Source organism: Ranitomeya imitator, chromosome 4 (assembly GCF_032444005.1).
Source record: "Ranitomeya imitator isolate aRanImi1 chromosome 4, aRanImi1.pri, whole genome shotgun sequence".
NCBI lineage: Eukaryota > Metazoa > Chordata > Amphibia > Anura > Dendrobatidae > Ranitomeya > Ranitomeya imitator.
The window spans coordinates 427,149,619-427,174,878 of NC_091285.1; the positions used below are offsets into that span (position 1 = coordinate 427,149,619).

Genomic DNA, 25,260 nt, shown 5'->3' on the forward strand with positions numbered 1-25,260 from the left:
ACGCATACGCTGTGTCACAGGTCGGGAAGGGGTTAAGGGGCCTACATTTTCAGTTTTTATTCTTTTACTATTGATATAGTTGAAGAACAGTTTGGGATTAGTTTTACTCTCCTTAGCAATGTGCTTCTCTGTTTCCTTTTTGGCAGCTTTGATTAGTTTTTTAGATAAAGTATTTTTCTCCCTATAGTTTTTTAGAGCTTCAATGGTGCCATCCTGCTTTAGTAGTGCAAATGCTTTCTTTTTACTGTTAATTGCCTGTCTTACTTCTTTGTTTAGCCACATTGGGTTTTTCCTATTTCTAGTCCTTTTATTCCCACAAGGTATAAACCGCTTACAGTGCCTATTTAGGATGTTCTTAAACATTTTCCATTTATTATCTGTATTCTTATTTCTGAGGATATTGTCCCAGTCTACCAGATTAAGGGCATCTCTAAGCTGGTCAAACTTTGCCTTCCTAAAGTTCAGTGTTTTTGTGACTCCCTGACAAGTCCCCCTAGTGAAAGACAGGTGAAACTGCACAATATTGTGGTCGCTATTTCCTAGATGCCCGACCACCTGCAGATTTGTTATTCTGTCAGGTCTATTGGATAGTATTAGGTCTAAAAGTGCTGCTCCTCTGGTTGGATTCTGCACCAATTGTGAAAGATAATTTTTCTTGGTTATTAGCAGAAACCTGTTGCCTTTATGGGTTTCACAGGTTTCTGTTTCCCATTTAATATCCGGGTAGTTAAAGTCTCCCATAACCAGGACCTCATTATGGGTTGCAGCTTCATCTATCTGCTTTAGAAGTAGACTTTCCATGATTTCTGTTATATTTGGGGGTTTGTAACAGACCCCAATGAGAATTTTGTTACCATTTTTCCCTCCATGAATTTCGACCCATATGGACTCGACATCCTCATTTCCTTCGCTAATATCCTCCCTTAAAGTGGACTTTAGACAAGACTTTACATAGAGACAAACCCCTCCTCCTCTCCGATTTTTACGATCCTTTCTAAACAGACTGTAACCCTGTAAGTTAACTGCCCAGTCATAGCTTTCATCTAACCATGTCTCGGTTATTCCCACTATGTCAAAGTTACCTGTAGATATTTCTGCTTCTAGTTCTTCCATCTTGTTTGTCAGGCTTCTGGCGTTTGCGAGCATGCAGTTTAGAGGATTTTGTTTTGTTCCAATCTCCTTGCTGTGGATTGTTTTAGAAATGTTCTTACCTCCCTTCTGAGTATGTTTTCCTTCTTTGGTCGAGTCTAATGTTTTTCTTCCCGTCCCCTCTTCTTCTAGTTTAACGCCCTCCTGATGAGTGTAGCGAGTCTTCTGGCGAATGTGTGTTTCCCAGGTTTGTTGAGGTGTAGTCCGTCTCTGGCGAGGAGTCCATCGTACCAGTAATTCACACCATGGATCCACCGTGGATTCCTTTTATTTATTTTTTATATATATTTTTAAGTTAAAGGATTATTCTCATCTTAGCAAGTTGATTTCTAGAGCACACCATTGTATTCAAGTATCTCTGGCAGTCTCGAGAAAGAATGGAGCACTGGCATGCATTTCTAAAATGGGAATTACCCTCTAAAAAAAGGTTTGAATATCAACTCAAGAGAAAAGAGAAATACTCCCTAATGCAATTTTATACAATGTGTCCTCCTCGCTTGCATTGAGTTCCTCCTTTAGATTTAAAGATTTAAAACTCATATTGAAAAGCAGATCTCCCAAATGTGAGTATAAGGGCATTGGGTTGGAAATCATTTTGCCAAATTGCTAGACAATGTATTCGATCAGTTTAGTTTGGCCCTATTCATGTGGCAAACACATATGGGAATTGTTATTTTGTTGCTTAGGTTGTTAATCACACTTGTCGAAAAACATAATATCATCTATATTTATTAACAGTAACAAGCAGCATATATATTACATATACAGTCCACATTTACACACATGGGAAAGTGATGATCACCACATTAGAACAAAGAAAATTATAAAGCGGCATCAAGGTTTGAATTTACAGACGTAGTTCCTGAGTCCTCCACATCCAACATCATTCCATTTCTTATATTCTAAAGAGAGAAGAGAATGTCACAAATGATAAACTCTTTACACACAAAGTCTTATGCTTAGGATAAATATTAAAATTGAGAGTCCTCAGTGGTTGATACCTTTTAATAGCTAACTGGAAAGATGGTAAGAAAGAGAAAGCTTTCCGGACTTCTCAGATCTCTGAGCTTGCTACTTCTTACCATCATCTGAGTTAGCCATTAAAAGGTATCAACCGCTAAGGATGCTAAATATTTAATATTTTCTGTTACCTAACAGAGTACCACAATATATTTTTTATGCTTGGAATGTAATAGAACAACTGGTCTGGGGGAAAATGTGTGTAAATGGGTTAGTAACTGGCTTAGTGATAGAAAGCAGAGGGTGGTTATAAATGGTATAGTCTCTAACTGGGTCGCTGTGACCAGTGGGGTACCGCAGGGGTCAGTATTGGGACCTGTTCTCTTCAACATATTCATTAATAATCTGGTAGAAGGTTTACACAGTAAAATATCGATATTTGCGGATGATACAAAACTATGTAAAGCAGTTAATACAAGAGAAGATAGTATTCTGCTACAGATGGATCTGGATAAGTTGGAAACTTGGGCTGAAAGGTGGCAGATGAGGTTTAACAATGATAAATGTAAGGTTATACACATGGGAAGAGGGAATCAATATCACCATTACACACTGAACGGGAAACCACTGGGTAAATCTGACAGGGAGAAGGACTTGGGGATCCTAGTTAATGATAAACTTACCTGGAGCAGCCAGTGCCAGGCAGCAGCTGCCAAGGCAAACAGGATCATGGGGTGCATTAAAAGAGGTCTGGATACACATGATGAGAGCATTATACTGCCTCTGTACAAATCCCTAGTTAGACCGCACATGGAGTACTGTGTCCAGTTTTGGGCACCGGTGCTCAGGAAGGATATAATGGAACTAGAGAGAGTACAAAGGAGGGCAACAAAATTAATAAAGGGGATGGGAGAACTACAATACCCAGATAGATTAGCGAAATTAGGATTATTTAGTCTAGAAAAAAGACGACTGAGGGGCGATCTAATAACCATGTATAAGTATATAAGGGGACAATACAAATATCTCGCTGAGGATCTGTTTATACCAAGGAAGGTGACGGGCACAAGGGGGCATTCTTTGCGTCTGGAGGAGAGAAGGTTTTTCCACCAACATAGAAGAGGATTCTTTACTGTTAGGGCAGTGAGAATCTGGAATTGCTTGCCTGAGGAGGTGGTGATGGCGAACTCAGTCGAGGGGTTCAAGAAAGGCCTGGATGTCTTCCTGGAGCAGAACAATATTGTATCATACAATTATTAGGTTCTGTAGAAGGACGTAGATCTGGGTATTTATTATGATGGAATATAGGCTGAACTGGATGGACAAATGTCTTTTTTCGGCCTTACTAACTATGTTACTATGTTACTATGTTACTATGTAACTGTGTCTACTGACATTGAGTACAGGAAATATAACTAATGTAAGTTTAAGTGGCAGGCTTTCCATGTTAAATGCTATTTCATACTGTTTTGCTGTTTGTTAAAGGGGTTATCAACAGGGAGTGGTATAGTGACTGGCCATGTGGTTAATGGGCGGTATGTATCGCAAAAGTAGGTGGCCCTGTGATGGAAGCATGAGCTTGTTTTGTTCAGCAGATCTACTGCTGAGGGTCTTGCTATACATTGGGAAGGCTTCCAGGCGACTTGGAGAGATGGGTGGGTCCAGTCACCTACATACCCCACCCAAGGGGGTGTGTCTGGACACCCAAGATGGAGTCTGTGTGTTTGTGCACAGGCGGCAGTGCTGGCTAGTCTAATCCAGTGTGAGGAGGCCTGTATTATTCCTCCAGAGAGGATGCCTCTAAGGATAAGTGGTATCCTGGAACCTCTGCGACCGTCATCGACAGTTAACGGACGCTAATCCGTATCAGGCGCAGCAAAGACCGTGGGTACTGTAGAGCCGAACAGTTGCCGGATGGTGCAAGGAGTGCTGTATGTTTCCAAGTTCCTGAAGTAAAGTTTATGCTGTACTAATAAACCAAATTGACTTTTAACCCTGAGGGTCCTGGGTATATTCCTCAATGACCAGCCAAGTGAATACTCCCCATCCACAGGTAGTGGAGAATCGTCACAAGGGTGTTTTATAAATGTATGATTGTTGGGTGCCTGACTGCTAGATCCCCCCAGCAATCACAGTAATAAGGGTCCCATAGTCCCTTGTGTGAACGGAGCAGTAGTGCCCATACTGTATGTATCAAGAACATGAAATATATTTCCAAGTTGCAGGGAATCACTCTTGGAAAGCTTCTACTGAGAAAGGTAGTATATTTATGAGCAATCCACTTTCAATGAAATATGTTGCACTTTAATTTCAATATTCACTCACTTGATCCTCTGACTAACGCAACACAAAATTCTTTCCCTTTGGCATTATCTGGAACACCACTTTTCCAGGCATGATAATTGTACATGGATCCATCTGTCCATTTCCAGCGGCCGTTCTGCAAATAAAACCATTTAAAATTAGATACAGTGTGGGTAACTTAGCATTTCTGGTAATTCTAGTTGGCTGCCAAAAGGACTTCAGACATATGTCACCTCCATAAGCAATATTTACCCGCAAATATAGTGGTAATGTGCAGAGAAGTATTATTTAAATTGTGTGTTTCCAACTTAATGGAGCAGCAGGTACTGGGAGAAAATTAATTTATTTCCTCCCTACAGCCACTTGCTTTCAGAAATCTGGGCAGAGAAAGGTGCAGGTTTAGTCACTGCCCCTTGCACAGAGAGCACACTGTAATCACTCTCCTGCACTCTGATTGACAGCCTGCTCTTCACACATGCTACATACACATGCTGCAGAGCTGGCTGTCAATCAAAGTGCCAGTGACTGATTACAGCACACTTAAAATTTTGTGAGAAGTGACTGTAATTTCTCCATGCACCCCCCAATGATTGGAAGTGAGCGGCTGCAGGGATGATGTAAGTTTATTTTCTCACTGTATCCACTGCTCTAGTAAGCCAGCTAAACAGGATTTAAATACTATTTACCTGAATTTGACCTCTATATCCTTTAAAACAAAACAATGTCCATATGTGCCTTGGATGTGAAATTGCACTCCTATGCTTTACATTCTGTGCAGCACCCTCTTACATCTCCTCCCTTATTTCTGTCTATCGGCCTAACCGACCACTGCGCTCTGCAAATGACTTCCGTCTAACCTCTGCACTATTCTGTACCTCCCACTCCCGTCTCCAAGACTTCTCCCGCGCTGCACCAATCTTCTGGAATGCTCTACCCCAAGAAATTAGGACCATTCACAAATTGCATAGTTTTAGGCACTCCCTCAAAACATATTTCTTCAGAGCGGACTATCACATTCCTTAATAAAAGTCATTTTATATGTAAGGGCGCGTGTGTAGACCAATTCACTATCTCCATCTACCCCCCACCACCTGAAGATGGCTGGACCATCATTGTAAATACATCATTGTAAATACACACCTGTACTCTGTATCTCCCCCACCCCATTGTAGATTGTAAGCTCTCACGAGTAGGGTCATCTTATTGTCCTTTAATTATTGTATTGTTAACGTTGCTACTTATGTCTTGCATTTGAAACTGTAAAGCGCTGCGGAATATGTTGGCGCTATACAAATAAAGATTATTATTATTGTTGTTATTATTAAAATGCAGGCTGCCATTTGTCATATTCTGTGTATTGAACTATAGCAAAACATAGTAGGACATGCCTGGGAAATCATGAATATTTATGAACACATGTACATTTTATTATTTGGTTATAGACACTTTTTAAGTAATTGATGTTACAAACCTTGTCGGGGTCATGTAGGCCTATCCACACTCCTACTGAATCTTGGCCAGCAGACACGTGGCTTGCAATAATGGATGCTTCTGAATCATCCATGATGGAGGCTAAATGGGCTCCATGTCCATAACTTCCACACTCATACTAATAAAAAAGGAAAGTTATTACTTAAAAGGAATCTGTCAGTAGGCTCAATTCTCATAAACTATCTACCGTATATGGATATTCAGGTCATACAAAGTTGAATAAAATTATACCTTGATATCTATGATCCGAGGTCTTATTGCTGAGAAATCCACGTTTTTATTATATGTGAATGAGCTGTTAATATCTATGGGCCGGACACAGATCTTGCTGAGAATTTGCCTCCAGAGCATATTTTAAATGAAAAGTGGAGTTACCAGTGTGAGATATGTAGATCAGGAGAACAGACTGAGAGTTGTTACATGTCTCACACTGGTAACTCCCCCATTTATTTAAAATAAGCTCTGGAAGCAGATTTTCATGAAGATCTAGGTCCGGCCCATAGATCTTAATAGCTAATTTACATATTAAGAAAAATGAATATTTCTCTGGAATAAGAAATTGCATCAAAGATATCATTTTATTCAACTTTCTATGAACTATAGGTCGCCATTGGACATTCCTGTGTTAATGGGCCCAATAATGGGAAAAAAAATTATACATACTTCTTTTAGCAGCTTTGCTTCTGCAGCAGAATGACTGCAGTGTTCACGTTTACATCCCACTTCATGTTGATCCCAGGAAATCAGCAAAGGATGCAGCACTGAATACAGAAGAGTGGCATTGGTCTGAGCGATGAGTTTTTTTGTTCATTCTATTGTGCCCATTAATAAAGGGTTAGCCAGTAAGGAGAAACCTCTTTAATTCTTTAACCAATGAAGAAAAAGGATTTTTCAGAACTTCCATCCATAAAGTTTCTGATGTACACTATGTCCTTAGTCATAGAAACATAGAAATAGGTTATTCCTATGACTAAAGGCCGAGTGTACGCCAGAAACGCAAGGTTTTATCAACATCATTCCTAATAGAAAGATTAATTTTATGGTTGGAAGTGCCAGAAAATCCTTTTTCTTCGTTGGTTCTACAATAGCTGAGTTTCACCAGCAGAAATTGGTACCCATTCAACAACTTTCCGGAGTATCTCGAACAATATTGGCGTGGTGAGCTTCTTTATTTCTTTTTTCGTTAATTCTTTGTGGGCGCAGCTGCACTATTAATAGCCCACTATGCTGCATTATATTTTGCATAATTAATATTATAAATGTGCTTTTATGTATACAAATGAAAACTAAAATTTCCAGAAAGCCTCGTTTGAAGAAAAAAGAAGCAGCAAAGGGTTAGTGTAACTCACCTGTCTTAACAAGAGTTGTGCCTGTCTTTCTTTTTCCTAAAGGTACCTTCACACATAACGATATAGTTAAGTATATCGTTGCAACGTCACGCTTTTTGTGACGTAGCAACGATCCCGCTAACGATATCTTTATGTGTGACAGCGACCAACGATCAGGCCCCTGCTGGGAGATCGTTGGCCGCTGGGGAATGATCAGGACCTTTTTTTGGTCGCTGATCACCCGCTGTCATCGCTAGATCGGCGTGTGTGACGCCGATGTAGCAACGTGTTCACCTGTAACCAGGGTAAACATCGAGTTACTAAGTGCAGAGCCGCGCTTAGTAACCCGATATTTACCCTGGTTACCATTGTAAAAGTAAAAAAAAAACACTACATACTCACATGCCGATGTCTGTCATGTCCCTCGCCGTCAGCTTCCCTGCACTGTGTTAGCGCCGGCCGGCCGTACAGCAAAGCACAGCGGTGACGTCACCGCTCTGCTTTACGGCCGGCGCTTACACAGTGCAGGGAAGCTGACGCCGGGGGACGTGACAGACATCGGAATGTGAGTATGTAGTGGTTTTTTTTAACTTTTACAATGGTAACCAGGGTAAATATCGGGTTACTAAGCGCGGCCCTGCACTTAGTAACCCGATGTTTACCCTGGTTACCCTGGGACTTCGGCATCGTTGAAGACAGTTTCAACGATGCTGACGTTGTTCCCCTGATCGTTGGTCGCTGGAGAGAGCTGTCTGTGTGACAGCTCCCCAGCGACCACACAACGACTTACCAACGATCATGGCCAGGTCGTATCGCTGGTCGTGATCGTTGGTAAATCGTTTAGTGTAATGGTACCTTAAAGCTGCCTCTCTTTGTGGTAGTCCACACCTCTGACATTAACACCCTAGGCCTTTTAAGGTCAGCTCTGGCAAAGGTTAGATGATTGGGTATTAAGTATAATTTTCCATAGTTTATTCAAGTTAGTCAGGAATTTTCCTGCTATTTCTCTGGACTCATCTCTAGGTAAGTGACTGGGATATCATCACTGTCTTCTGACTTTCATGCTACAATCAGAGTTTTTTCAAAGATCAGGTTAGTTTACTTGATGTTGTCTACACCAACCTCTCAGTAAGTTACCAATGTCTCACAACCTTTGGTCCTGTTCACACCTGGCCTCTGCAATCAAGTCAACACATTTCTTCAAGCAAATCTCCAGTTTGGCAGCACTTTACTGCTTTCCTTTGATTAACCACTTACTTGCTGCAAGTCCCAGCTTGCATAAATGAATTCTATTAACCATTACCCTGCTGAAAAATACCAGACTGCATTCCTGTGATGAATTGCTTCCCTGCTAGACAATGCCAGTTTCTTTCACAGTAACTCTGACTGTGTGTATCCACACACTTGACTGCTTTATTTTTGCCACCAGCTCCGCTTGTATATCTGCCATCCACCATTTCCTGCTGTCCTGGTCGTCACTGAGCTACGTGTCCTCCATCTTGACCCACTGCCCTGTACTATGAGCTTTGGTCCATGGTGCTCACCTTACCTTTAGATGAGCCCTTAACAGTTAGGTCTGCTGCCTTAACCATTGGTTTCTGCTAAATTAATGGATATGACTCTCTTTATGCTGTGCTGCACCTCAAATAGAAGAGAGTGGTAAAGTAACATGACTACTGTGGGAGTATGAATATTAATTTGGTTGTGAAATGATCTACTATAGGTGATAGATGAAATGTGAGTTTAGTGCAGCAAGAGAAAGCTAGCAGTTTGGTCTCGGAATCAATTAAGTTGGGGATCTTTTATACAAGCTACAACCCCTGAAAAAGTGACTGCAATTTATTTTTGGACATGCTGCTTCAAGGTGTGCCTAGGTTCCTTTCTAGAGTTATATAATATTGCAGGTTATGAGAATTACATTCTATGATGGGATGTTGATCCAGGGAACAAATCTGATTGCTGTATGTGAGTTGGAAAGGAAATTTTCCCCAAATATTGAGCTATTAGCATCTGCCCCTTGGAGGACAGTGTGTGGATGACGTAGTAAGCGTCATCCACATGAAGCAGGGAAGGAGGATGACGATTGTAAGAAGAGTGGAAGCGCCAAATCAACACCAGAAGCCAATTGGACCACACCGCATTATATATAAGTATAATAAAAGCTTTTTTTGTGCCATGTAGAGATGGTTGGGAACATATATGCAGCATGCTAGAATTCGGTAACTGAGGGCTGAAAGATGCTGGCCATACTTTATATGGGGAAATCCTGGTGACAGGTTTCCTTTAAATGTATTAACGGTTCATATATAATGTTTGCCTGCACTGGACAATTTGATATTATAACCAACACACATAAATGATTGTACAAATAGCAGATAACACGATATTATATACCTCTGCATCAGCCCATTTTGCTGGCTGCTTCCCTACAGCATAGCAGTTTGATCTGTAGAAGAACCAACCAGGAGGACATGAAGAGCGAACAGAAGCACCTTAAGAAAAAAGACATCACATGTATTATATAGAGTGAGTGGGAGTATTTCTGTTTGTATTTTGTAAGATTTTTTTTTTTCCAGAATTGTTTTTAAATTCTTAATTATAATTGTCATCATTATTACTACTAATGTCCAAAAAAGATAAATGGTTGCACTCACCGGTATTAAATAAAAACTAAATAAAAACTTCCTTTATTGGTATCCTTAATACATACCCTCAGGAAGGTACTCACAAGATTATCTCGTGAGTACCTTCCTGCGGACATGTTTTAATAAAGGAATAAAGGAAGTTTTTATTTAGTACCGGTGAGTGCAGTATTGGATATTATTTGCATAGCTTTTCTCATGGTCTCCACCCAGTCATCCAGGGGCATGGTGGAAATCACTGTCAGCTAAACCAGTTAGCCACAGGTGTCACAGCGGTGTCGGTTGTCTTCTGTTACTGCGATCATTATTACTGCTATTTGTCTTTCAATTAATAATTTTGAATGTTTTAAAAATAAGCAAAAACAACAGAGGTTATAATTTAAATGGATTATAACACAAGCCTATTGTGGCTATCATGTAAGACCACAGTCACTGTGCTATGCTCCTCGAATTGAAGTTTTTTGAGACACTGGCAGCATGGTGGCCTTACAGCGCTTGCGTCCAGGGTTCAAGGAATTTCTATGTTCTGTCCATATTTGTGTGGGTTTTCTCCGGATTCTCCGTTTCCACCCACACTCCAAAAACAAACTGATAGGGAATTTAGATTGTGACTCCTGGTGGTGATGATATTTGTAAAACGCTGTTAACCCCTTCACAACATATAATGTATATATACGTCATGTAGTGTATCTCCATTTGATGCGGGCTCCAGCGCTGAGTCCACATCTTTTGCGGAACATGACATTTGATTTGATCAGCTGTCATGTGTCCCTAACAGCCGCAAGTAGAATCACGATCCACCCGTGGCTGTTAACATGTTAAATGGTGCTGGCAATCTCTGACAGCAGCATTTAACACAATTGCACCAGAAGCGTGTCACATCGGTGTCCCTGTGACATGATCACGGGGTGCCGATGGGCTGGCATGACAACTGGGGGTCTGCCGAAGATCCCCATGCTCGTCATTGTAGATCTCCTGTGAAGCCCTGCTTTGTAGCACAAGCAATGAGATGATAGCAGCTTCAAGTCTCCTAAAGGGACTATTGAAGCCAGTAAAAAGTAGAGGAAAAATGTTATTACAAATATTGAATAAGTTTAAAAAATATAAAAGTTTAAATCGGCCCCCTATCAAAATAAAACAATTAAAAAAATTAAAAAATACACATTTGGTATTGCTGCTTTCAGAAACACCCGATCTATGACTATCACCAAACCAGGGATTCAAGCTTGAGGAGGCTAACTTGCATATTCCAGGTGCCTTCTGGGAAAAGCGAATTTTTGCCTGTAGGATATTATTGCAAGAGAGCTTGGCTGAGTAGATTACACAAGAAGGAAAAAACACAGCAAGTCAGCAGGATCTAGGAGCAACATGGCAGATGTGACAACCTACATGGTGAGCTGCAGCATGTGCTACATGTTCACAGATCGACCAGAAGAAGAATCAAGTTTCACCTGTCAGAAGTGTAGACTAGTGGCCCTTTTAGAAGAAAAGGTGCGGGGTCTGGAAGAAAGACTAGCAACTTTGAAACTCATCAAAGAGAATGAAGACTTTCTAGACAGAACAGAAGCATCTCTACTGGTCACAGAAGGTGAAAAAAGTGTCAGAGAACCTCCAAAAGCAGATGAGTGGAAGTATGTGACCAAAAGAAGCAAGAAGACCATGGAGAAATCACCAACCACACAACTGAAGAACCGATATCAAATCTTTGTAGAGGATGAAGATGGCACACCTAAGGATGAAGCAATACCAGCAAGCAAAAAAGAAAACGGCACACAGCAACAAATGACAGCAAAAAGTACAGCCAAGAAGCAACGAAGAGTGGTGGTGGTGGGAGACTCACTACTGAGAGGCACAGAAGCAGCCATCTGCAGACCGGACATAACTGCAAGAGAAGTATGCTGCCTTCCAGGTGCGATGATCAAGGATGTGACCGATAGGATACCAAAGCTCTTCAGCTCCAAGGACGTCCACCCATTTCTTCTGATACATGTTGGCACCAATGACACGGCAAGGAAGGACCTACCGACAATCTGCAAAGACTTTGAAGAGTTGGGGAAGAAAGTAAAGGAACTGGATGCACAGGTAGTTTTTTCTTCTATCCTTCCAGTAGACGGGCATGGCACCAGGAGATGGAACAGGATCCTTGATGCAAACAACTGGCTAAGACGATGGTGCAGACAACAAGGATTCGGATTCCTGGACCACGGTGTGAATTACTGGTACGATGGACTCCTCGCCAGAGACGGACTACACCTCAACAAAACACACATTCGCCAGAAGACTCGCTACACTCATCAGGAGGGCGTTAAACTAGAAGAAGAGGGGACGGGAAGAAAAACATTAGACTTGAACAAAGAAGACCCAGGAAAACATACTCAGATGGGAGGTAAGAACATTTCTAAAACAATCCACAGCAAGGAGATTGGAACAAAACAAAATCCTCTAAACTGCATGCTCGCAAACGCCAGAAGCCTGACAAACAAGATGGAAGAACTAGAAGCAGAAATATCTACAGGTAACTTTGACATAGTGGGAATAACCGAGACATGGTTAGATGAAAGCTATGACTGGGCAGTTAACTTACAGGGTTACAGTCTGTTTAGAAAGGATCGTAAAAATCGGAGAGGAGGAGGGGTTTGTCTCTATGTAAAGTCTTGTCTAAAGTCCACTTTAAGGGAGGATATTAGCGAAGGAAATGAGGATGTCGAGTCCATATGGGTCGAAATTCATGGAGGGAAAAATGGTAACAAAATTCTCATTGGGGTCTGTTACAAACCCCCAAATATAACAGAAATCATGGAAAGTCTACTTCTAAAGCAGATAGATGAAGCTGCAACCCATAATGAGGTCCTGGTTATGGGGGACTTTAACTACCCGGATATTAACTGGGAAACAGAAACCTGTGAAACCCATAAAGGCAACAGGTTTCTGCTAATAACCAAGAAAAATTATCTTTCACAATTGGTGCAGAATCCAACCAGAGGAGCAGCACTTTTAGACCTAATACTATCTAATAGACCTGACAGAATAACAAATCTGCAGGTGGTCGGGCATCTAGGAAATAGCGACCACAATAATGTGCAGTTTCACCTGTCTTTCACTAGGGGGACTTGTCAGGGAGTCACAAAAACACTGAACTTTAGGAAGGCAAAGTTTGACCAGCTTAGAGATGCCCTTAATCTGGTAGACTGGGACAATATCCTCAGAAATAAGAATACAGATAATAAATGGGAAATGTTTAAGAACATCCTAAATAGGCAGTGTAAGCGGTTTATACCTTGTGGGAATAAAAGGACTAGAAATAGGAAAAACCCAATGTGGCTAAACAAAGAAGTAAGACAGGCAATTAACAGTAAAAAGAAAGCATTTGCACTACTAAAGCAGGATGGCACCATTGAAGCTCTAAAAAAACTATAGGGAGAAAAATACTTTATCTAGAAAACTAATTAAAGCTGCCAAAAAGGAAACAGAGAAGCACATTGCTAAGGAGAGTAAAACTAATCCCAAACTGTTCTTCAACTATATCAATAGTAAAAGAATAAAAACTGAAAATGTAGGCCCCTTAAAAAATAGTGAGGAAAGAATGGTTGTAGATGACGAGGAAAAAGCTAACATATTAAACACCTTCTTCTCCACGGTATTCACGGTGGAAAATGAAATGCTAGGTGAAATCCCAAGAAACAATGAAAACCCTATATTAAGGGTCACCAATCTAACCCAAGAAGAGGTGAGAAACCGGCTAAATAAGATTAAAATAGATAAATCTCCGGGTCCGGATGGCATACACCCACGAGTGCTAAGAGAACTAAGTAATGTAATAGATAAACCATTATTTCTTATTTTTAGGGACTCTATAGCGACAGGGTATGTTCCGCAGGACTGGCGCATAGCAAATGTGGTGCCAATATTCAAAAAGGGCTCTAAAAGTGAACCTGGAAATTATAGGCCAGTAAGTCTAACCTCTATTGTTGGTAAAATATTTGAAGGGTTTCTGAGGGATGTTATTCTGGATTATCTCAATGAGAATAACTGTTTAACTCCATATCAGCATGGGTTTATGAGAAATCGCTCCTGTCAAACCAATCTAATCAGTTTTTATGAAGAGGTAAGCTATAGGCTGGACCACGGTGAGTCATTGGACGTGGTATATCTCGATTTTTCCAAAGCGTTTGATACCGTGCCGCACAAGAGGTTGGTACACAAAATGAGAATGCTTGGTCTGGGGGAAAATGTGTGTAAATGGGTTAGTAACTGGCTTAGTGATAGAAAGCAGAGGGTGGTTATAAATGGTATAGTCTCTAACTGGGTCGCTGTGACCAGTGGGGTACCACAGGGGTCGGTATTGGGACCTGTTCTCTTCAACATATTCATTAATGATCTGGTAGAAGGTTTACACAGTAAAATATCGATATTTGCAGATGATACAAAACTATGTAAAGCAGTTAATACAAGAGAAGATAGTATTCTGCTACAGATGGATCTGGATAAGTTGGAAACTTGGGCTGAAAGGTGGCAGATGAGGTTTAACAATGATAAATGTAAGGTTATACACATGGGAAGAAGGAATCAATATCACCATTACACACTGAACGGGAAACCACTGGGTAAATCTGACAGGGAGAAGGACTTGGGGATCCTAGTTAATGATAAACTTACCTGGAGCAGCCAGTGCCAGGCAGCAGCTGCCAAGGCAAACAGGATCATGGGGTGCATTAAAAGAGGTCTGGATACACATGATGAGAGCATTATACTGCCTCTGTACAAATCCCTAGTTAGACCGCACATGGAGTACTGTGTCCAGTTTTGGGCACCGGTGCTCAGGAAGGATATAATGGAACTAGAGAGAGTACAAAGGAGGGCAACAAAATTAATAAAGGGGATGGGAGAACTACAATACCCAGATAGATTAGCGAAATTAGGATTATTTAGTCTAGAAAAAAGACGACTGAGGGGCGATCTAATAACCATGTATAAGTATATAAGGGGACAATACAAATATCTCGCTGAGGATCTGTTTATACCAAGGAAGGTGACGGGCACAAGGGGGCATTCTTTGCGTCTGGAGGAGAGAAGGTTTTTCCACCAACATAGAAGAGGATTCTTTACTGTTAGGGCAGTGAGAATCTGGAATTGCTTGCCTGAGGAGGTGGTGATGGCGAACTCAGTCGAGGGGTTCAAGAGAGGCCTGGATGTCTTCCTGGAGCAGAACAATATTGTATCATACAATTATTAGGTTCTGTAGAAGGACGTAGATCTGGGGATTTATTATGATGGAATATAGGCTGAACTGGATGGACAAATGTCTTTTTTCGGCCTTACTAACTATGTTACTATGTTACTATGTATGTATGAAAATATAAAGTAAATTAATCTGATTGGTAAACAGCATAAAGAGAAAATATCATAACTCCAGAATTCCTTTTCTTTTGGTCCCCACAACACTGCAATAAAATGCAATAACAGGAGAATAAAACATCATATCTACCCCAAAATAGTATCAATAAAAGCATCAGCTCGGAGCATAAAAAATAAGCCCTCGCCCTGCCCCAGATGCTGAAAAGTGGAGGCGATACGTGTTTCGGAAAATGGCATCATTTTTTTTTTTACAAACTTTGGATTTTTTTTTGTTACTTAAATAAAAAAGAACCTATTCATGTTTAGTATCTGCGAACTCATAATGACATGCAAAATCATAATGGCAGGTCATTTTTAGCATTTAGTGAACATGGTTAAAAAAAAACCAAACAAACAACAATTGTGAAATTGCACTTTTTTTTTTTGCAATTTCACCGCGCTTGGATTTTCTTTCCCGTTTTCCAGTACACTATATGGAAAAATCAATGGTGACGTTAAAAAGTACAACTTGTCCAGCAAAAAACAAGCCCTCACATGGCCATATTGGCAGAATAATAAAAAAAGTCATGGCTCTGGGAAGAAGGGGAGCAAAGAAAAAAAACTCATAAAAAAATGGAAAATCCAAAGTTTGTGAAATGGTTAAAGTTTTCTATATTTAGATTTCAAACCCAGTTTTGGCTAACAAGTACTGATACAACATACGGTACTACCTAAAACAGGTGCTTGTCTAAGATCATACATTATAGATTACCGTAAGTCTAAAGAGTCATTAAAAATATCGGATAACTCACCCTCTGTGATCCCCTCCATGATGAATAATAATGCCATGATAGCAAGGAAGCACCCTGAGAAGACAGCCATTGGGTATTGCTAGCTAACTAAGTCTTGGGAGTAAAGGTCTGTTATGGTGTCTGATATTTCTTTACAAAAGTATCGGCATGTTTTTTTTTCTTTCACTCTTTATAGTATAGACTTACAAGGGTAGTCATTTAGCCTGGGAGTGGTCTTTGTTGGTATTGAGTTAGATATTGGAAACACCAATATAGTTCATGGATTAAGCACATATGTTCTTGTTCCTAAAGACACACCCTGATATGAAAGGTCAACTGTTAAGCAATGCTAATAATAACAATGCGAAATCCGCTCCGTTACATTCGAAGAATAAAAAGATAAAACTGAAATAAATGAGAAATATTAAAACCTTGACAAAAATGTGTTGTCAGTCATTGCTAGCAGTGATGAGCAAACATGCTCGGATAAGGTGTTATAGGATAAGGTGTCAGCAGAGCATACTCGGGTGCTAAGTGAGCGTCTATGGTGTGCTCGAAAAATGTGTTTGAGTCCCCACAGCTGCATGTCTCGTGGCTGTTTGACAGCTGCGACACATGCAGGGATTTCCTGTTTGTTAGGCAATCCATACATTTGTTGCAGCTGTTGAAGAGTTGTGAGACATACAGACACAGGGACTCAAAGGCTGCGTGTCCACGTTCAGGATGGCCGGCGGTATCGTCGGAGCGGCAAACCCGCTCTGCGGTAAGCCCCGCCCCCTTTCTGGGACGCGATGATGCCAGATGTGTTCATAGCACACATCCGGGATCATCGCTCCCCACCACAGGGCCCTGTGCTATATCTTGCAGCGACGCAGCGTCGCCGCAAGATATACGGACATGCTGCGATCTGAAAAGACGCGCAGCATGTCCGGAGTCGCAGGGCCGCCGCGTACGTGTTACCACGCATAGTGGAGACGGGATTTCATTAAATCTCCTCCACTATGCCGTAACATCTGGACGCTGCGTGTCTGACGCTGCGGCTCTATGCAGCGTCAGACACGCAGCGTTTCCTGCATGTGGAAACATACCCAAACATATTTTTTGATCACGCCGAAGACACTCAGCATCCGAGCATACTCTGATGACATCTTATCCTATAACACCTTATCCGAGGACGTGCGCTCATCATTAATAGCTAGTAAGGAACAAATGTTAAATATAAACCAACTATCACTGAGAACGTCTATTTAGTCATTTTCCCCACTGAATAATAGGGCAGATATAATTCACCCTTTGGGGTTTTCATTTTCCATAACCACCAAACTTCTAAAGTAAACTACATGGACACACGTCCTGAGTAGTGATGAGCGAGTGTACTCCTTGCTCGGCTTTTCCCCAGCACGCTCGGGTGACCTCTGAGTATTTATGACTGCTCGGAGATTTAGTTTTCATTACGGCAGCTGAATGATTTACAGCTACTAGCCAGGCTGAGTACATGTGGGGATTCCCTAGCAATCAGTCAACCCCCACATGTACTCAGCCTGTCTAGTAGCTGTAAATCATTCAGCTGCCGCGATGAAAACCAAATCTCCGAGCAGTCACAATACTGCAGGTACCCACTGGGGATGAAATTCAGCCCTGGCATCAATAATCACACAGGCCCATGGTGTCCCCGTCCCCAATAACCAGATGGGATTTATTACTAATATTACCCTGGATGGAGGAAAGGACGATTTACTACAAGACCAATATTTGTAATGATACCCATGGCCTGCTGAGGTAAGTGACGGAGTGACCGGCTTTGTGCTCCATCACAACTGTTAACAGTATGGGTATCTTGAGAACATTGATTCTGTTAACAACGTAGCACACAAGGCAGCCCACAACCAGACCGGCCCTTCTGGCATTTGCCAGAATTGCCAAATGGCCAGTCCGACCCTGCTCGGAGGTCACCCGAGCGTGCTCGGGAAAACCCGAGCAATGAGTACACTCGCTCATCACTAGTCCTGATCATTGAATTCAAGTTTTTTTGTCTGTCTAATTACCACAGATGTATAAAATCCAGCCCCTAGCCATGTAGTCTGTTTTTACAAACGTTTGTGCAGAATGGCTCATTCTAAAGAGATTACTGAATTTGAGTGTAGTTCTATAATAACATGCCACTTCTGTAACAAGTCAGTTTGTATGCAAATTGCCTCTTCTGAGAAAAAGAGGACTTAAACTCTATAGCGCCACCTGTTGGAAGTAGCGATCCTACAAGTCACAATCAACCCTTCAACGAGTCATGCAATATGACTTAGGATAAAAGCCAAATCAGTATCTCAATTCGCAGACACGGTGTTTCGGGCTGTTGGCCCTCGTCAGTGCGAAGCCAGAGATGGTATGTCACTCTCCATTAGGAGAAACGATACCCCTTAGACCCAAGTCAGTTTGCGAAATTTCTTCCATAATAAATATTTTACTACCATCGACTCTAAGTCGTATTAATGAAATGTGGAAGTGTTTCGGAACTACAGCAATTCAACCACGAAATGGAGACCTCCTAACAGTTACAGAGTGGAGTTACCAAGTTCTGAGGTGCGTAATGAATAAAATTCAACAATGATCTGCTGGCTCCGTAACTGCAGAGTTCCAGACATCATCTGGCATTAATAACAATACAAGGATTATGTGCTGCGAAGAAGCTCTGTAAAGCATGCGACCACTGGATTCTGGACCATTGAAAATGTGTTCCACTATCAATCTCTAGCTGACTTGAGTCTGGGTTTGTAAAACGTAAGGAGACCATTATATGATTTACTACAATGGACCAACTGTAAAGCTTTTTAGTGATTGGTCTAAATCCCTAAGTTCCAGTAAGTTGACATCTTAAAGGAGTTCTCTGTTAACATTCAACAGAATAGGAGCTGTTGTACAGTACCCGGAAGTGGCCACTACCCATTGAACAATGCAATTCAGTTCAGTTCCATTCAATGTTTACATTCAGCTGGCGCTGAAGCTAGTAACAGCTGATCAGAGTGGTGGCCAGATGGAGGACGCCTCCACCAATCTAATATTGATGGCCTATCCAAAACAGATCATTGTTATCATATGACCACAGAACCCCTTTAATGTTCCCGCATGCCAAGATATTTTGGGTAATTGTAAGCTTTCAACTGTGTGGGAACAGCTTTGGGATGTTTTTTTTTTCTCCTCCAGCATTTCTTTGCCCCAGTGGACAAAGCAAGGTCCATAAGATCTATAGGATGGATGAGATTGATGTGGAATAATTTAACTGGCCTGCACAGAGCCCTGACCTCAATTCCAACACTGTTGATATGAGCTAGATTAGAAACAGAGAGCTAGGCCCTCTTGTTCCAACATAAGGGTCAGTGTAAACAGGCTGACGATCACCCAACAAACAAGCAAATCGCTAGTTTGTCAGGTGAAATTATCTTTTGGCTTGCTGAAATAATCATTGTTGTTGGCAGCACCTTGTCTTGGGTATACAGGACAGGTGCTGCCAAGAACAATGACAGCCCATACTCAGAGAACCATCTCATGATGTTCATTTTGTGTGCATTGTGACTACAGTCAATTTGTCTATGCAAACTATTAAATGACCGTCGATCAGAAAAAGTGTTGCTGATCAACAATTGCTTTCGGCCACAGTGTAAACTTCCCTTAAAGAGTAACTGTCATTTTAATTATTATTTCATAAATCAATAGCACACGTAACAATAAGAATCTTTGTAATATATCTTTTCAGAAAAATTTCCTTCCTTCTCTACGAGAATTGATTGATTATATCAAAATTCTCGATTCTGAGATTACTTAGTTAGGAGATGAGAGTTGCTATGGCTACAATTCTATTTAGCAAGAAGGAGGGAGGAGCTAGAGACAGAGCTTCTCCTCCCTCCTCCACCTCCTATCTACATAGAATCTTATCAACTCTCATCTCCTATCGCAGTAATGGGAAAGTGAATACAGATTTCACCTCAGAATTGATTTTTTTTATAATTTTGGCGGAGAAAGAAGCATATTTTTCTGATAAGATATATTACAAAGTTGCTTATTTCCATGTGTACTATTGATTTATGAAATAAAAATAAAAAAAATGGTTAGAAAATGTCTCCCTCCAACCTTGATCCATCAGTGTATCACCAGCTACCACATCTTAAAGGATATTGTATAGGATCATTGTGATTGCTGTTCAGTAAAATATATGGAAACTTGAGATCATAAATTTTTGTATTCAAATTCACCGACATTGCTAAATTATGCCAGGAAATTAAATTTGCATTGAATCAATTAATCAATGAATTAAAAGTACTCCAAAGCTTCCAGTTGCTCTGATGACCAATCACAGCATGATCATGCAGGAGATGCTGAAATATCAGCACCAACCTTCTGATAACAGCAGGAGCTCAGCACTGCTAGCGGACAAACTCCTGCTGTGACAGCCAGAGATGGTACCAGCACTGCCCCTGGCTGTTTAACACCATAAATGCTGCAATTGAGAGCGATGGCAACATTTAGGAGGCAGGGGGAGAGACCTCATCGCAGGAGCCCAATTGTTGCCATGTTGACCTGGGGTCAACAAGCCAAGGAAAACTTCTTAGACCATGCTCAGAACATGGTCTAAGATGCTTCTATATATGTCACAGAGTGACAAAGTTAAAAAAAATAGTAATTTTTTTTTAAATAATAAAAAAAATATGTAACATAAATACACATTTTTATGTAAAGAAAAAAAAAAGTACACGTTTGGTATCGTCGTGTCTGGAACGACCCGATCTATAAAACTGTCGCATTAATTAATCCCTTCAGAGAACACCATAAAAACAAACAAACAAAAAAATATGGCAACCATGGTTTTTCATTATATTGCTGGAAAAAGGTGGAATAAAACACGATCATAGGACGAATGTTAAATAAAAATAGTATCGCTGAAAATCTTGTCTCTCAAAAAAGAAGCCACTATACAGCTCTATCAGCTTAAAAATTAAAAAGTTATAGCAATCAATGCAAAGATAATTATTTTTTCTATAAAAGTTTTCATTGCGTAAAAGCGCCAAAGCATAGAAAAATGATATAAATGTGGTATCAATGTAATCGTACTGACCCAAGAAATAAAGCTGTTTTATCAATTTTACCACACGGTGAATGGCATGAAAAAATAAACCCCCAAAAACTATCCCTGAATTGCTGGTTGTTGTTCATTCTGCCTACCAAAAATAGAATAGAAAGCGATCAAAAAATGTTATGTGCACAAAAATGGTACCAATAAAAATGTCTACTCGTTCTGCAAAAAACAAGCCTTCACATGACTCTGTTGGCAGAAATATAGAAAAATTATAGCTCTCAAAACTAGGTTTTGCCAAACAAAAGTGTCTTTTAGTGTGTTACAGCAGCCAAAGTAAAATGAAATGATAAAAATCTGGTATTGCTGACCTGAAAAAAAAAATCAAATAATCACTTATACCGCAGGAAGGAATAGCGTAAAAATAAATTAAATTAATACTACTGAGTATTGATTTGTTCATTCTGCCTCCCAAAGATCATAGTAAGGCTCGGCTCACATTTATCCTGCGCTCTGCGCTAAGTGCTTATGGATCGCCCCCCAAGAGCTGTGGGGTACTCGGTACTGGGTCCGATGTTCACTAGGGGATGTCACGGTGGCTGACCCGGTCGGTGGCCCTGGGACGTCCGAATAAAAAGCAAAGGTCTTTAAAGGGATAAAGTTTATGTTTGTGACGCCACTTGTGGTATTCGGTCAGGGTGACCGACCCTGCTTTAAGGGGTCCGCTGGGGTGATGTTATGGCAGCTATATGGTATACCTTCCCACAGGTGAAGTATGTCCCCAGGCCTTCCCTGTGTGTAGATGGTGGTATGGTGAGAGGCGCTGAGAAGAACGAGGACACAAGGTTGCAGTCTCTTTACCTTTACTGAAGACTTCAGCATCCACAGTCCAGGGCACCAGATCACAGGGCAGGCAGAGTCCAGCCAGTTTGGAGGCAAGTCCAGAGTTCCCTTGTCCAAGTGGAAATCAGTAGCCTTCCCTTGCGCTGCGGTGGTGTAGTCCCTTACTGCCTATGGCTTCACATAAGGGTCTCACAGATGTGTTCTCTCTGTCCCCCATTTAGGATAGGACAAAACCCGTATGACTGGTGACTTGAGCCTGTTTATAGGGTCTCTTATATAACCCGGCTCTGTAGGTGTCACCCTGCCTCCTGGGTGTAGGTGCGGACAGGTAACCTGCAATTAGCTGTCCTGCTGGTCTCTGAAATAAGGCATAGAGGTCCTTACTCCCTCGGTGTTCCGGCTACCGGGATTCTGCGCCTCAGAAGCAGGCAGCCTGAGCGGGGCTGGTCCCCTTCTGGTATCCTCTCCTTTGCTTCGACTCCCTTCACGCTCGCTGCAATACAATTCTGCTTTTTAATGTCTTTTTCTGGGAGCTGCAGCTCTGAGGGCATGCACAGCTCCGATGACCTTCTGTCCTCCTCAGACTCCGGTCTGGAACTAACTGAACTGAGCTCAGCCAGCAACTAACTTCTGTCTAGAACTGACTAACTTTCCCTACAGACTACCAGTTATTTATATATATATATATATATATATATATATATATATATATATGGGGAGTGACCTAATAAATAGGAGCAAAACATAGTAACATAGTAACATAGTTAGTAAGGCCGAAAAAAGACATTTGTCCATCTAGTTCAGCCTATATTCCATCATAATAAATCCCCAGATCTACGTCCTTCTACAGAACCTAATAATTGTATGATACAATATTGTTCTGCTCCAGGAAGACATCCAGGCCTCTCTTGAACCCCTTGACTGAGTTCGCCATCACCACCTCCTCAGGCAAGCAATTCCAGATTCTCACTGCCCTAACAGTAAAGAATCCTCTTCTATGTTGGTGGAAAAACCTTCTCTCCTCCAGACGCAAAGAATGCCCCCTTGTGCCCGTCACCTTCCCTGGTATAAACAGATCCTCAGCGAGATATTTGTATTGTCCCTGTTATGACCTGGTGGTTAAGAGGCCACACTGAAATGACCTGGTGGCCAAAACGCAACATGGAACGAGCTCTGAGAAAGTGGTATCTCTACTGACTGCAGTCCCTAATCCTAACAACACAACTAGAAATAGCCGTGGGATGTTCCTGACACTCCCTAGACACCTCGTCACAGCCTCAGATATAACTACCCCTAAAGAAGGAAATAGAAAGCTATCTTGCCTCAGAGAAACCCCCAAAAGGAAAGATAGCCCCCCCCCAAATATTGACTGTGAAAGGAGAGGGAAATGACGAACACAGAAATGAAATTAGAATTCAGCAAAGGGGAGGCCAAAACTAAACTAGATAGTCAGAGAGCAAAGGATACTGTGCGGTCAGTATTAAAAACTACAAAATCCACGCAGAGTTTACAAAAATGAACTCCACACCGACTCACGGTGTGGAGGGGCAAATCTGCTTTCCCAGAGCTTCCAGCTAGCCTAAATAAGACATAGTGACAAGGTGGACAAAAGAGACAAAATGCAAAGCAATAGAGTCCAAACAAATGGACAAACAAACTAGCAAAACTTATCTTTTGCAGACAAGGACTGGTCATATGAGAAATCCAAGGGAAGAATCAAATCCAACCAAGAACATTGACAGCAGGCATGGACTAAAGCCCAGAGCAGGTTTAAATAACAAACCCAGGCAAGGCGATTAATGAAGGCAGCTGCTAAAGCTACCTAACGGAGCAGCAGTTCCACTCGAAACTACCAGAGGGAGCCCAAGGGCAGAACTCGCAAACACACCATTAGCAACCACAGGAGGGAGCTCCAGAACGGAACTCACAACAGTACCCCCCCCTTGAGGAGGGGTCACCGAACCCTCACCAGAGCTCCCAGGCCGATCAGGACGAGCCAAATGGAAAGCATGAACCAAATCGGGAGCATGAACATCGGAGGCAACAACCCAAGAATTATCCTCCTGGCCATAACCCTTCCACTTGACCAGATACTGAAGCTTCCGCCTCGAAAAACGAGAATCCAAAATCTTCTCTACCACATATTCCAATTCCCCCTCAACCAACACCGGAGCAGGAGGATCAACGGAGGGAACCATAGGTACCACATATCTCCGCAACAAGGATCTATGGAACACATTATGAATGGAAAAGGAAGCTGGAAGGGCCAAACGAAAAGACACTGGATTGATAATATCAGAAATCTTATAAGGCCCAGTAAAGCGAGGCTTGAACTTAGCGGAAGAAACCTTCATAGGAACATGGTGAGAAGACAACCAGACCAAATCCCCAACACGAAGCCGGGGACCAACACACCAACGACGGTTAGCAAAATGCTGAGCCTTCTCCTGAGACAACGTCAAATTGTCCACCACATGAGTCCAAATTTGCTGCAACCTGTCCACCACGGAATCCACACCAGGACATTCAGAAGGCTCAAGCTGCCCTGAAGAAAAACGAGGATGAAAACCAAAGTTACAAAAAAAAGGCGAAACCAAGGTAGCAGAACTAGCCCCATTATTAAGGGCAAACTCGGCCAACGGCAAAAAGGTCACCCAATCATCCTGATCAGCAGACACGAAGCATCTCAAATAGGTTTCCAAGGTCTGATTGGTTCGCTCCGTTTAGCCATTTGTCTGAGGATGGAATGCAGAAGAAAAAGACAAATCAATGCCCATTCTAGCACAAAAGGACCGCCAAAACCTAGAAACGAACTGGGAACCTCTGTCAGACACAATATTCTCCAGAATACCATGCAAACGAACCACATGCTGAAAAAATAATGGAACCAAATCAGAAGAGGAAGGCAACTTAGGCAACGGCACCAAATGGACCATCTTAGAAAACCGGTGACAAACCACCCAGATAACAGACATCTTCTGAGAAACAGGAAGATCAGAAATAAAATCCATGGAAATATGCGTCCAGGGCCTCTCAGGAATAGGCAAAGGCAAAAGCAACCCGCTGGCACGGGAACAGCAAGGCTTAGCCCGAGCACAGGTCCCACAGGACTGCACAAACGAACGCACATCCCGTGACAAGGAAGGCCACCAAAAGGACCTAGCCACCAAATCTCTGGTACCGAAAATCCCAGGGTGACCAGCCAACACCGAACAATGAACCTCAGAAATTACCCTACTAGTCCATCTATCAGGAACAAACAATTTCCCCACAGGACAGCGGTCAGGTTTATCAGCCTGAAACTCCTGAAGTACCTGCCGTAAATCAGGGGAGATGGCAGAAAGAATCACCCCCTC

General features: G+C 41.7%; 1 protein-coding gene across 1 annotated transcript; it reads right to left on the reverse strand.

Moving 5' to 3' along the window:
- Positions 1 to 1,862: 1,862 nt before the first annotated feature.
- LOC138674165 (regenerating islet-derived protein 4-like) lies at positions 1,863 to 16,176 on the reverse strand. Its single transcript, XM_069762082.1, has 5 exons — positions 16,021 to 16,176; positions 9,627 to 9,724; positions 5,885 to 6,022; positions 4,435 to 4,549; positions 1,863 to 2,051 (listed from the first exon to the last, which is right to left on the reverse strand). The coding sequence occupies exons 1-5, from the start codon at positions 16,088 to 16,090 to the stop codon at positions 1,984 to 1,986; spliced, it is 489 nt and encodes a 162-aa protein (XP_069618183.1). The 5' UTR covers positions 16,091 to 16,176; the 3' UTR covers positions 1,863 to 1,983.
- Positions 16,177 to 25,260: the final 9,084 nt, after the last annotated feature.